The sequence below is a fragment of the Apteryx rowi genome, unplaced genomic scaffold, assembly GCF_003343035.1.
Source record: "Apteryx rowi isolate R43461 unplaced genomic scaffold, aptRow1 scaffold_151, whole genome shotgun sequence".
NCBI classification, from domain to species: domain Eukaryota; kingdom Metazoa; phylum Chordata; class Aves; order Apterygiformes; family Apterygidae; genus Apteryx; species Apteryx rowi.
The window spans coordinates 689733-702539 of record NW_020447764.1 but is presented as its reverse complement, the minus strand read 5'-3'; the positions used below and the strand labels follow the sequence as shown (position 1 = coordinate 702539).

Below are 12807 nucleotides of genomic sequence, written 5' to 3'. Positions count from 1 at the left end.
AGGGGCGGACAAGGGCCGGCGGAGCGGGGAGGGGCCGCGCGGAGGCGGCCTCGCGGAGGCGGCGGGGCGCCTGCGGGGCCCTGGCCTGGCCGGGTGCCGCGGGGTCTCCTCGGGGCCTCCGTGAGGGCCCGCAGCCCGCTGTGGTGCTGCTCGGAGCACGCCGCTTGGCGGCCGCTGGGCTGCTGCTCGCCCTGGGTTTTGCGGACAGCCTGGGGGTACTGACCGCTCCCGTCTCTCGCGTGCGGTGCCCTCCCTCTCTCCCCCGAGGGCCTCTGTCCTCGGTGTTCGCCTCTTCCCAGCTACTGTCTCCCAGTTTCTTCTTCCTGGTGCTCTTTCCTGCTCTCCCGACTCATCACTTGCACCTTTTTCCCACGCTTTCCTGTTGTCCATTTAATATGCTTTTTCATTTAATTAAAATGGATAAAGCGCAGGTGTATGAACTACATTTTTAAACACTGTTTTGAAAGTGGAATTAAAAAACTGAATTGTAATACAGCCAAGCAGTCATTGTTGCTTTTTTTTTCTTTCGCAGTGCATAAGCATTTTCTCAATTTCAGGACTGTTTTTTTCTGGATGCTGCCAAACGCACGGATCAGCGTGTGCCTCTTCTGCTGTTATACTCTATTCTTTTATTATTGATATTTCACTGATGCACTAACTTTATAAATCGTGCTTATTCTGCAAGACCTGACTGGATACTTTGCTAGTCATGGGTCACCTCATCATTTGACATTTCTGGAACATCCTAAACTGCATGAAAAGGTAAGTAGGTCGTTGGGTTTTTTTTCCTTCATGTTTAATAAAAATACATGTTTTTTCCAGTATTTTTCCTTGCTTTCAATACTAGAAGCAAGCATACTGAACTATTTTTAATTAAACTCAATTTTGGGGCAGCTGTTTCTTTAAGTAGCAGATGTATTTCACTTTACTAATTAAAAGCTGATAAATCAACAATGGAGTGTGTATTAGCAAGGTTTCATTGTATCTCTGCTAAGCCTTATCCAAACAAATTACCTCATTTACAGCAATATTGAATATCTTATTAAGATTTTACTTAAATTTCAGTTGAACTGTCCTTCTCATGGAATTTTGTATCCTCGGCAGATCAACAATTGGTAGTACTGTCTTAGTGGTGACTAACTAGAAATCATATGATCAGTATTGCAGATAAGAAGACATGGCAACCATTAATGTTAGAAAGAAAGAAGTCACTAGAGATCCAGATCACTGTGATATCCCATACTATGTTTCTGAATTTGTGGAAAGAGAAGTTGGAAATGACTATGATTCTCTGAGGAAGCTAGACAACCTTATTGATAAGCTATCTGAAAATAAAAGGCAGTTAGAAGAACAGGTAAGTGTCTCTTCAGATTTTCATGGAAATGCTAAATATGCTGAATGATTGATTAAGCGTATTTAACTAAATTGGGGCAATTTATTAATATCCCATATAAAATCACTGCACTATACAGAGAAATACTATGTTATTTTATGCTTAATACTTCTCTATAAATATAGGTACTTACAGTTTCATCAGAAGTCCCTAAAAGAATTCAGAATGCTTTAAAGAATGCAGAAGATTCTAAAAAGTCTCTTAGTCGGCTTTTGGAGGAAGAAACCCTTTTATCCAGTTCAATCAGTAGCCACTTACTGAAAGCTCAGCCTTGGATGGAGGATCTTGATGTACTGATTAGTCAAGTAGAAGAGATTGAACGACACCTGTCTTACCTGAAATGGATTTCACGAATAGAAGAGTTAAGGTAAAATTGAAAGACCTTTAAAAAATTCTTACTGGTATTATCACACAGCTTTTTCGAAGCTTCAGTGTTAAATAATCAGATTTAATAAACACATAAACATAAAATTTGATAAACACTGAAAGTCATCTTAAATGCAATTTGTTAATTCATTTACTAGTGAGAATTTGAGATTATTGCTCTGATTTCTGCCAACTTTGAGAAAGAAGACAGTATCTGGCAACTTTTTATGTGAGAGAGAAAAGATGAAAAAACATTTATGCTTAAATTTTTTTCAGTCACTGTAAATTACAATATGATAATTAAAGTAATACCTGAACATTTTGAGAAGAAACATGACACTTCAGACTTCAAAATTCTAATTCTTTGTTTTAGTGCACAGATCTTATTTTAGTACAAATGAGCAAGTTCATGTTAATTAATTCATAGCTTCTTTCAGCAGAGAATTTTTTGTAGTGCACGCAAAGAATTTCAGAAATTAAAAGGCATTGTTGGATCGAATTTTATATAGACAAACTTTAGTTGTGAAGTATTATGCACAAAACTATAGAGATGGATTAGGCAGGCCTGCTGCTTTGTGAAATTTGTTTTCAGTGTTGTTCTTGGAAGTGAGAGGAAAAACAGATCTTTAAAATGACTATTTCAAGAAGCTGTGCTTAAAAGAGTTTGAGGCCTTCCTCCTTTTCTCATCTTCCACTCCTTTTCCTCAACAGTTTAATCCTCTGTGACAGACTCTTACTTCCTAGGAAGCTTCAAATAAGGAGCTTGGTCCATTAATCATGTCTGGGTATTGTGCATATGTGCTCAGAGCAGTAACCTAGTTTATCATTTAAATATTTTAGATTAAGCAAGTTTTATCTTAATTTCTCAATATATAGATGATTTTTTTGTGTGTAACCTTTAGTGAATTTTGAGCCTCAATTTTATTTCATAGTGATAGCATTCAGCAGTACCTGATGACCAACAATGTTCCTGAGGCAGCCACTACTTTAGCATTCATGGCAGAACTGGATATTAAACTTCAGGAGTCATCTTGTTCTCATCTTCTTTCTTTTGTGAGATCCACTGTTAAATTCTGGCATAAAATTCTTAAGGACAAGTTGTCAAGGTAAGCAATGCACCATTATTCTATCATCTTTGCATTGTACCATAAACTCATGTTAAAGTGCATGTTTTGTGTTGCAGTGACTTTGAAGAGGTGTTAACCCAGCTTCATTGGCCATTTGTGGGGCCACCGCAGTCTCAGGCACTTGGCCTTGCTGCACCAGCCAGTGCTCCTGATATGTACAATAATTTGGAGACATTGTTTTGTCAACTTCTGAAATTGCAAACCTCGTATCCTTTTGAATAGTTGTGTGTTTTAGTAAGGATAATAAATGTCTGGTGTGCAGGTTCTAAAGGGAAATTATTTAAAATTTTATTCTCTCTGAAGACAGAATAAAAATTGAATTTATGTTACTTTGTATTAACATTAGAATATACTTTTTACACAGAAAGTGTCAGGTGAACAGAGCTAGAGTTTAAAACTTGTGTTGAATAGAGGAAGTTATTCTTTATGGCCATAGCAATATTACAACTCCAAGTCACCAGATCCAGTGATCTCATGGTAGCTGACAGTTCAGGTGTCATGATGATCAGGCCTTATATACTTTGACAGCATTACCTATGCTAATAAAAATAGTGATATATTCTCTGTGAGGCATAGCTAAATGCTTTTCATAGGTGTTAAGCAGCGCGTAATAGGATGTAAGGGCTCTGTATAAACCTGATAGCTACTCCTCTATATCATGAAACAGTATGCATGTTTGAAATCAGCCTTAATCCCTTCAAGATGTCCCATCCCAGAAGGAGTAGAGAGAGAGCTACAGATACGTGTCTCAGAAGGAGACTTTACAAAAAGGGGAGGCCACAAAAGGATTTTCAAAAACTTCAAAAGGGGCCATTGCTCATCCTGTTTCTTTTGTTTGTAAATTAAATAAAGCACAGCTAAACAATTTTCACTGGAGAGATTGTGGCCCCCCCCCCCTTTTTTTTTTTTGAATCTTGAACTGGGAAGAAGCAAAGCCACTCTATGCAACCCTGCATTAATAACAGTCTTGGTCTGTCAGTTCAGGTCACTTAAATCAGCTCTTGAAAATGAGAAATGATGTATTGCCTTTATTAATCCCATGAATTTTTGGTCCTCCTGTAAGAAATACGAATATGCAATATGCATGTGTTTTGGTCAGACCCTGTTGGTGTTGTGTTCCCCCCCCCGCCCTGATAATTGATTTCTTAAACCAACTTCAGTGACTTATTGACTGTTGAATAACTAATCCTTAGCAGCCTGAGTTACTCAAAATATTTCAGTTTTATGTAATATTTAATATATTTTTCTTATTCTGAGAATATCATAGCCTGTATAATAGTGCCTTAAGTCAACTAGGTAAAACTAAGAAATGTTCATTTTTTATAAACCCATTTTATTGAAATTATTATGTTGGGAGAATTCAACACTTGCATAGTCTATTAATAAAAATGTTTTATCCTTGACCTTCAAACTTAGAGATGAACTACTAACCAAACCTAAACAATTGCCAGAAAAGTACTCTCTACCTCCATCACCACCTGTTATCCTTCCAATGCAGATCATGCTGAATCCTCTTCAGAAAAGATTCAAGTATCATTTCACTGGAAATAAACAAACCAATATTTTAAACAAGGTATAGGAGATTTAGTTGATTGTTTTTAATTTTGGTTTTAGCACCAGATACATTACTGTATTTAAATTACATAGTTTAACACTTTTTTTTCCCCCTGAAATTAAGATTCTTCAAAACTCCATGTGTGGCAGACATCAAGATAGCACTTTTTCATTTGACGTGAAACAAGAGAGGTCCAGTTTACCTGTGGGAAACTGACTTTTTTTTTTTGTGTATGTGTGAATTATTATCAAAGATTGAATATTTTTATCTGAGAATTATCATTCAGGCAGGCTTCCTACAAGTAGAACACATATGTTGCTGTAATGCATCTGCAACTGAATTTGAGAGCCGTTTTATAACGGTTTAGTATGTGTGCTTGCATTGACAACACTGGGTAAATACAAATATATTTCCACTCTGAGAATTGCTACTACAGTGCATTCTTAATGATGTTATGCATATTAGTGGGGAAGTAGTGACTCTCTTTAGTTCACTAAGGTTTTATAGACAGTTCAGCAAAATGTTCTTATAAGCAAACTGGGAAAATTATTTTCTAGAGATGAAATTTGTCCATAAGGTTGGGTGCACAACTGTTCTTTTAAAAAGACTTGTAAAGAAGTTACAGGTAATCTAGTGTCAAATCGGAAGGATATTCTGGCAGGGCATGGCTCTAGTCAGTTTATTTTCCCTAATAACTTGAATAATGGAATAGAAAAACTACCTGTATAAAATACTTGAAAGACATCAACCCAGAAGGGGTTACAGGTATTTGAGAGGATGGAATCAGAGTTGACAACGATCTTGACAAATTGGAAAGAGTATCAAAAAAAGTGAAATTTGGTAGACAAGTGAAAATACAAAAATGAGAAATAGACACAAAATGTGGATAACAGAATGCATCAACAGAAATTTCTTTGGTGATTGGTAGTGAGGAGGTTAAGAACAACTTCCATTTGCGCTAACACTGAAAGAAACATTTATCAGGCTGCAGGCCATGTTTCTAGGTGTGAAAACTATGGAAAAAGATTAAAGGCATTATGATGTGAAATGAGAAGGTGGTAGACTCCCCAGTTCCAGTGCACACTGAGGTTAGGTACAAAGACTCTAAGAACAGAGCTATTGATGAGTTTTCGAAGGAGCATGTCCTTTCTGCTGTGCCTAGACTTGCACAAAAGAACAGGGAGAAACGTACGTGGAAGTAAAGAGACCTCATGATTGAGAAAGCAACAGAGAAGGGGGAGATAAAAATTTGGAGTTTTTACTTGGAGAAACAAAATAATTAGTTAATTCAAGATACTTCAAGTGCACAAACGCTTCTCTGATGTTGCTTTTTCTTGTAAATAGCTTTAATTTTTATAAGGGTGTTGTGTGATCAGAGATCAGGAGAAGGCAGGGGAAGAGATCAGTATTTTTAGGTGTTTGTCTTTTAAATATTAAGTTAATATACCAGGACAAAAAAGAAGATAGTTTCTCTATAAAGTATACACATACAGTTCTAATCCGCTGTTTATTCTGTTCCAAAAAACAGAGTTAAAAAAAAAAAGCACCAAGCCTACTCTTTTTTTTTTTTTTAAATTGTGATGTAAAAGTTTCAGTTGAAAAAATTCAAATTTAAAGCTAATGTTCCTTGCCTTCCTCTTTATTGTTATTTGCCTAGGCATTTGTATTCTGAGTACTTTTTTTAAACTCTAACCGCTGGTTTTGAAAACTCTTCATGCCTGTAACATTTATAGCATGTTAGAACCCATCAGCAGCAGATAACTTCCATTTTTAATATGACTTGTATGAGTAACAAGCAATATGTTTTTTTAATTTCTGTGTCTAAACTCGATTTCAAATATTTCCTTTGTAGAGCATGCATTTTCTTTATCTTTTCATGACAGGTAACACATTAAACGAGTGTATAGATTCAACACTTGGATAAATGTTGTTTGGATGGGTTTAATATTTATTGTTGTTAATCTTTTTTAATAAGCCTGAGTGGTATTTAACACAAGTGCTTATGTGGATTGGAAATCATGCACAGTTCCTTGATGACAAAATCCAGCCCATATTGGACAAGGCAGGATCTTCAGTGAATGCTGCGGTAAGCAGTTTTGTGGTTTAATCTGTATCATACATTTGATGACTTCCAATAGACATGGGTGCAAGCCCATTTTTCTGATTTCACTTGATAAGTGGTGAGACTTAACTCAGTCTAGTAACAGTTTTAAAGCTATCTACATGTTAATACTTACTTACCTCTGAACTTTATTTATTTTATTTTATTTTTTTAAAGCTTGAATTCTCTCGTGGTCTAGTAATGCTGATTTTGGAGAAGTTGGCTGCTGATATTCCATGCCTTTTATATGATGATACTCTCTTTTGTCACCTTGTGGATGAGGTACTTCTATTTGAGAGAGAGTTATACAGTGTTCATGGTTATCTCAGCAGCTTTCCCAGTTGCATGCATATTCTCTCAGAAGAATCCTGCTTCCAAAGGTGGCTAACAGTGGAAAAAAAATGTAAGACTTATAATGGATTTTGTTGGCCTTTATACATATTTTCTTTCTGATTATATAGTGTATACTTACAGAAATAGTCCCCTTAAATAGGGTATATGTAAAGCTCTTTATTTTTATATTCTAGAATTATTTTGTCTAAAAATTGCTTTGACTCTGATAGTGCTTTTGTAATTTGTAGGACTGTTGCCCCTAAGCTGTATGGGATTTAGTAGGCTTGCTTTTAGACAGTGATATATTTGTGTGTGCGGAAAAACGATGGGCGTTTAGATTGAATTAGGAAAGGTATTAACTTATGAGAAGTGAAGAGGAAATATATTGGAAAGGAGCAAGCCAACTATAGAAAAAACTCAACTCTGACATAGTTGTTAACAGAATTACAAATGCAGAGATACTGGAGATGATTCTGTACAAAGCCAGTCATCAGTTGTTTTCACACTCTGAAGATGTAAATTTTTATCTTATTACAGATAAGGCTTTTATATTTTTATGTTCTTATGTACGATCATGTATTTTAGAGAGTTTTTGTTAGGCAATTATCTGTTAAACATTTAAACAATTTACAATTTTTGTGCATCTCAGTTGCTCTTCAGAAAATGGACTCTATGCTTTCATCTGAGGCTGCATGGATATCACAATATAAAGATATCACTGATGTAGATGAAATGAAAGTCCCAGACTGCGCTGAAACTTTTATGACTCTCTTGTTAGTTATAACAGGTAATATCAAGCTATAGACATTCATCTTGTTTAAAATGAATAATAGAAAAACTGTAACTTAATAGATTTATTTTTTACAGTAAGTAATAAAAATATTGTACCATTACTTTTGATTCCTTGACACCTTAGAAGTCATTAAGTACCTTGATTTTCCAGAACAGAAGAGCAAGCAAGTATTCAGGAGACATTCTGACTTGCATACTCAAATGCTTTATCTTACTCTGTGGGAGTAGCCTTTTGGGGCCATGTGGTATTGCTGGGCTGGTGTGGTATAGTAACATATTACTTATATATATATGTTAGAATACAAAATGCCAATGGAATCATGAGTGAAAAAAACAGGTATGTTGTTTCTTTACACATGTTTAGCTTTTGCATTGAGTGGTTTCCCTAACTATTTTAAAGTTAAATATTATGTGATGTGTTCACAAAAATAAGGTTGTGTAATAAGACAGCCATAACACTTCTTTACTGGGACTCAGTTTTTCACGTGTTGGAAAATGTAAAGCAACTTATTACTGTCTTTGCAGACAGGTATAAGAATCTTCCAACAGCTTCCAGAAAACTGCAGTTTCTGGGGTTACAGAAGGAATTAGTTGATGACTTCAGGATACGATTAACTCAAGTAATGAAGGAAGAGACTAGAGCTTCTTTAGGTTTTCGATACTGTGCAATCCTTAATGCTGTTAACTATATAGCAACAGTGTTGGCAGACTGGGCTGACAATATAGTAAGTAATTATTTTGCTTTAAAATGGAGTAGTAGTGTTTTATGTTTCATAGTGAATGAAATTTATTTTTAGCAGTGTTCATCTAACTGTATTAAGTAGGATTAATCATGGAAAAAATAGAACTAGTTATAAATTTAGTTTTAATTAAAAAAGGATAAATAAGTGTAGATTACTGTTTGGGATCTTAGCTATATTAATTATAAACTTTCCAGGGAAATGGGAGGGGAGGCTGGGGAAGGGAATAATCTGAACAGACAAAAAGAGGGTCTCATTTACATACTTTGTATTGTAAAAATAATGACGATTGACTTTGGAGTGCAGAGATCTCTGAGCCAGTATTAACAACATTGCTGCTAAAGTGCATGCACTGCAGTGGCACGTGAATGTTGCTGTACTACTCCCATGCCAAGTTAGCTTAAATGGAGCCAGCATGGGTATCTGCATTACAATATAGTTAAAATTTCCTCAGAAAAGCCACTCATTGATAATTGGGAATTGAGAATCGATTATTTTCCTATATAACAGCCTGGTGGCAGCATGGCTGCTCTGTAGGATTTCAGCTTTTCGATGGATATTGCTATAGAAGACCATGAAACTGTCATATGTAAAGTGTGTTGAAGTAGGTATTGTATATGAAACGGTCTGCCTCCAAATTCTTTCTGTCTTCACAAAAACTGTAGATCAAGCAGAGGATAATCTTGACTTTCTAAGACAACAGCCTTCATGTTGTATAGCTACATCTACACACAGCTGCTTGATCTGCTTAAAACCCAAACCAGCAACTTCTTACTGTTACCATTGTGTTACATTACACTCGATCCATTTTCTTGCCTTAGTCAGCCCAGCAAATCTATTATTTAATGAACTGTTATTTCTAAAAAAAAAAACCCAAAAAACAAAAAAAAAACAAAAAACAAACCCTAAAGATTCTAGTTTATTTTTGTAAATAAACATAGAAGAAACACATTTTGACCCTTTAAAAACATTTTACTGTAAATCTTGTAAAATGTTTTTCAGTATTTCTCTAAATCTATTCCTGTTACCTATCTGCTGCTGTATTTGAAACCCATACCAGTTTCATCACTGTGAAAACACCATGTTTTATTTTTAATATATTAGGACTACAGAAAAAATAAGAGTTTTTTTAATCTTAAAATTTTAAGTTTATAAGTGTGCCAGGAAAATGTCATCTTAGAAGCCTACCTGTTAAAGTACAAATCAGAAATTCAAATGATAGAATTGGTTTTGGTCATATTTGTCTGGTTTTGTTTTGTAGTTCTTCTTGCAGTTGCAGCAGGCTGAACTAGAGGTTCGTGCAGAAAGTAATACTGTCAGTAAACTACAGCTAGGGCAGCTGGCGTCGATGGAGAGTTCTGTCTTTGATGAAATGATTAACCTCCTAGAACGTCTGAAACATGATATGTTGACTCGTCAGGTAGATCATGTCTTCAGAGAGGTCAAAGATGCTGCAAAGCTGTACAAAAAAGAGAGGTGATTCTTTTTTTTTACTCTCCTCTATTACAGTATTATTTTCTGTTAAAAACACTGAGGCAAATGAGGGCAAAAATAGTTAACAGGAAAAATTAGTTTCCTGAATAGGAATGGTTAATGGTAGTAAACCTTGGAAAATTCTTTGTTTCCTTCAAAACCATTTTAATGTTGACTTACGTTTTCTAAACTAGTCCTGCAATAAGTGGGCACATTGTTTTCAAAACCCTAGGAAGAATCTTGGCTTAATTTTTTTGGACAAGAATTATATTCTTGGAAGTACAGTGGTATTAGAGTAAATATGAAAGGACCTGTAATGGCTGCTTCTATCTTCATGGACACAAAAGGCTTCTTGAGTGTTTGCTCCTCAGCAGAATTTGTAAAATACTTCATAAAATGAAGACAGCAGCTAAATGATTTTATGGATTAGCTGATTCATTGGTTTCTTGTTTTTGTATGGTATATTTAGAGATTTTTAACAAAATGGTGAGCTTAACACTTTAAATGAAATTTAAATAGAGCATTAGACTATGGTTATTTTTAGACATTTGAAATGTGAAAGATCTCTCTCTACAATACTGTAAATGACTAAGGTTTTTTTTAAAGGATAATTTTGATTTCAGTTGTTTTCATATGAATAACTTCGTTACAATGACTTCAATGTGATCACTTTCTTTAGGTGGCTGTCCTTACCATCCCAGGCAGAGCAAGCAGTAATGTCTTTATCAAGCACAGCTTGCCCAATGTTGTTGACCTTAAGAGACCGCCTGCTACAGCTAGAACAGCAGCTCTGTCACTCGTTGTTTAAAACTTTCTGGCAAATGCTTGCAGAGAAGGTGGATGTATTCATATATCAGGAGGTAGGTGTCTGCAAAATTTGGTTTGTGCAGTGCAGTGTAGGTGTTAGTGACTAGTCTAAACACAAGGTGTACCTCTGTGTGTATGCAGGTAATTCTGGCAAATCATTTCAATGAAGGAGGAGCAGCACAACTCCAGTTTGACATGAGTAGAAATCTGTTCCCTTTATTTTCACACTACTGCAAGAGGCCAGAAAACTATTTCAAACAGTAAGTAGGCAAACTTCTGATGTATTAATATTTCAAAAGTGAATGGATGGATATATATATGCTTTACATTTCACAAGTTTTTTTAATAGTTTTGACTGTAGGAGAACCACTTAAACTGTATGGATCATCTCTGCTTCCAATACTTACAAGTACATAAATTTTGATTCTAATATATACTCAGGTAGAAATTGACTGTGGCATGTGTTCTTGGAGTGTTTTGCATAGTCAGGTTGTCTACTGCACACAAGTAACTGAACTTGTGAAATATAAGCAACACAGACTGCCAAAACTGGGGCCAAAGAAAGTACTCAAAGATTTAGTTACGGCACAGGATGATACATTTTCTTTGTCATTAGAAGAAAGGCTGCTTTAAATTATGTTCCTGCTCAGAATTGTCTTGTATAGCAGCCTAGTTGCTTTCACTGATGAGAAAAGAAGCTACTGTCTTTGTGGTCAGTCTTTTTAAGTAGCCCGGAGTCCTCCAAAGAGTCCAGTGCTAAATCCTTAGGCTGATTGGTTTAAGATTTCTGCCTCAGTATGCTTTCAGTTTTGAATACTTGAAGACACAGGTGATATATTGGCATTTTTAATTGGAATATTTAAGTAGCATCTTCTGGTTTAAGATTATTTGAGCATTTCCATTCACAAAGGTAATTGATACATATGTATTATTCCCAGCCTAAGACGGCATAGGGGGAGAAAGGAACAGTAAGAACTATGTTTAACTGGGTACCTGACTATCATATTTAGAGACTAGAAACAATGTGACAAAGGCAGGGTATCAATCTCTTTGCTCCTTAATGATATTAATAAGGGAAGATGTTCAGACTTTAGCAATTGTCTGTTAAACTGTGCTCTTAAAATACACTGACTAAGAAGCAATTTCTAATTATCTTGCAGAAAACTGTAGCTAGGGAAGGCTAGCCAGATTATTAAGTGGTAAATTCAATTCTGTATTTTTAGTATTGATGGAAAAACTAAGAAGCAAAAGCTGTGCCAAGCACTAGGAGGCGAAATATTGATGCTTTTGAAATACGCATATATAACAGAAAATACTTAAATAGTATAGTTATTCTTACTATTTATCTTCATCTTACTTTTCAGTCCAGCAGTTCTGATCCTTTTCAGAAGTCGGTGGAGGCATTTTTGTTAATCACTGTGCATACAAATTTGTTAAATACATCTCATGGGTGGTACTTATATTAATCCTTCCCCCCCCCTTCTGTAGCATAAAAGAAGCCTGCATTATCCTGAACCTCAATATTGGCTCTGCCTTGCTTTTGAAGGATGTGCTACAGACAGCCTCAGAAAATGAAATAACATTAAAGCCAAACCAGCCATCTGCAACAGCAGCGTTAAATGAACTTGGGGTTTATAAATTAGCTCAAAAGGATGTTGAAATTCTGCTGAATTTGAGAGCTAGTTGGCCAAATACAGGAAAATAAAGATTTTCGTGAAAAATGGTTAATAACTTGGTCTAGGTTACTTACTTCAAATAAAAGTAAAGCAAATGCATTATATTAATATACTTCCTGATTTTTTTTTCACTGTTATATGCTTAGAGATTGGTTTATTTTAATTTAGTTTTGTGCCTTCCTATATTTACTGTTAAAATAAAATGATTTCAAAATGCTACTGATCTGGCTTTTGACCTCACAGCAGAAGTGGGATATTTTCTATAGCCTTCTTGTAATTAAAGTTAGAAGCTAACAGTACCTTCAGCTCTAATGAATATTACTTGCATGTTGTCAAACTATTCCTTTGTAAGGAATACAGAATGAATGTGTATATGCAAATACACCTGCACACAGTGTGGAAAACTGTTCCATATGAACTGGTGCATTTTCAGTTAAAAATACA

The 12807-nt window shown here is 35.4% G+C and overlaps 1 protein-coding gene across 2 annotated transcripts; it reads left to right on the top strand.

Annotated features, from left to right (window-relative positions):
* Window positions 1–85: 85 nt before the first annotated feature.
* RINT1 (RAD50 interactor 1) lies at window positions 86–12415 on the top strand. Of its 2 annotated transcripts, XM_026059031.1 has the most exons (15): window positions 88–215; window positions 558–762; window positions 1160–1354; window positions 1519–1760; window positions 2692–2865; window positions 2943–3092; window positions 4303–4459; window positions 6417–6527; window positions 6720–6945; window positions 7525–7662; window positions 8193–8392; window positions 9669–9883; window positions 10560–10740; window positions 10829–10947; window positions 12176–12415. In XM_026059031.1, the coding sequence occupies exons 3-15, from the start codon at window positions 1178–1180 to the stop codon at window positions 12390–12392; spliced, it is 2307 nt and encodes a 768-aa protein (XP_025914816.1). In that variant the 5' UTR covers window positions 88–215; window positions 558–762; window positions 1160–1177; the 3' UTR covers window positions 12393–12415. The 2 variants fall into 2 exon arrangements, with proteins under 2 accessions (XP_025914817.1, XP_025914816.1); XM_026059032.1 differs by having other exon boundaries at window positions 86–762; window positions 12052–12265.
* The last annotated feature ends 392 nt before the right edge of the window (window positions 12416–12807 follow it).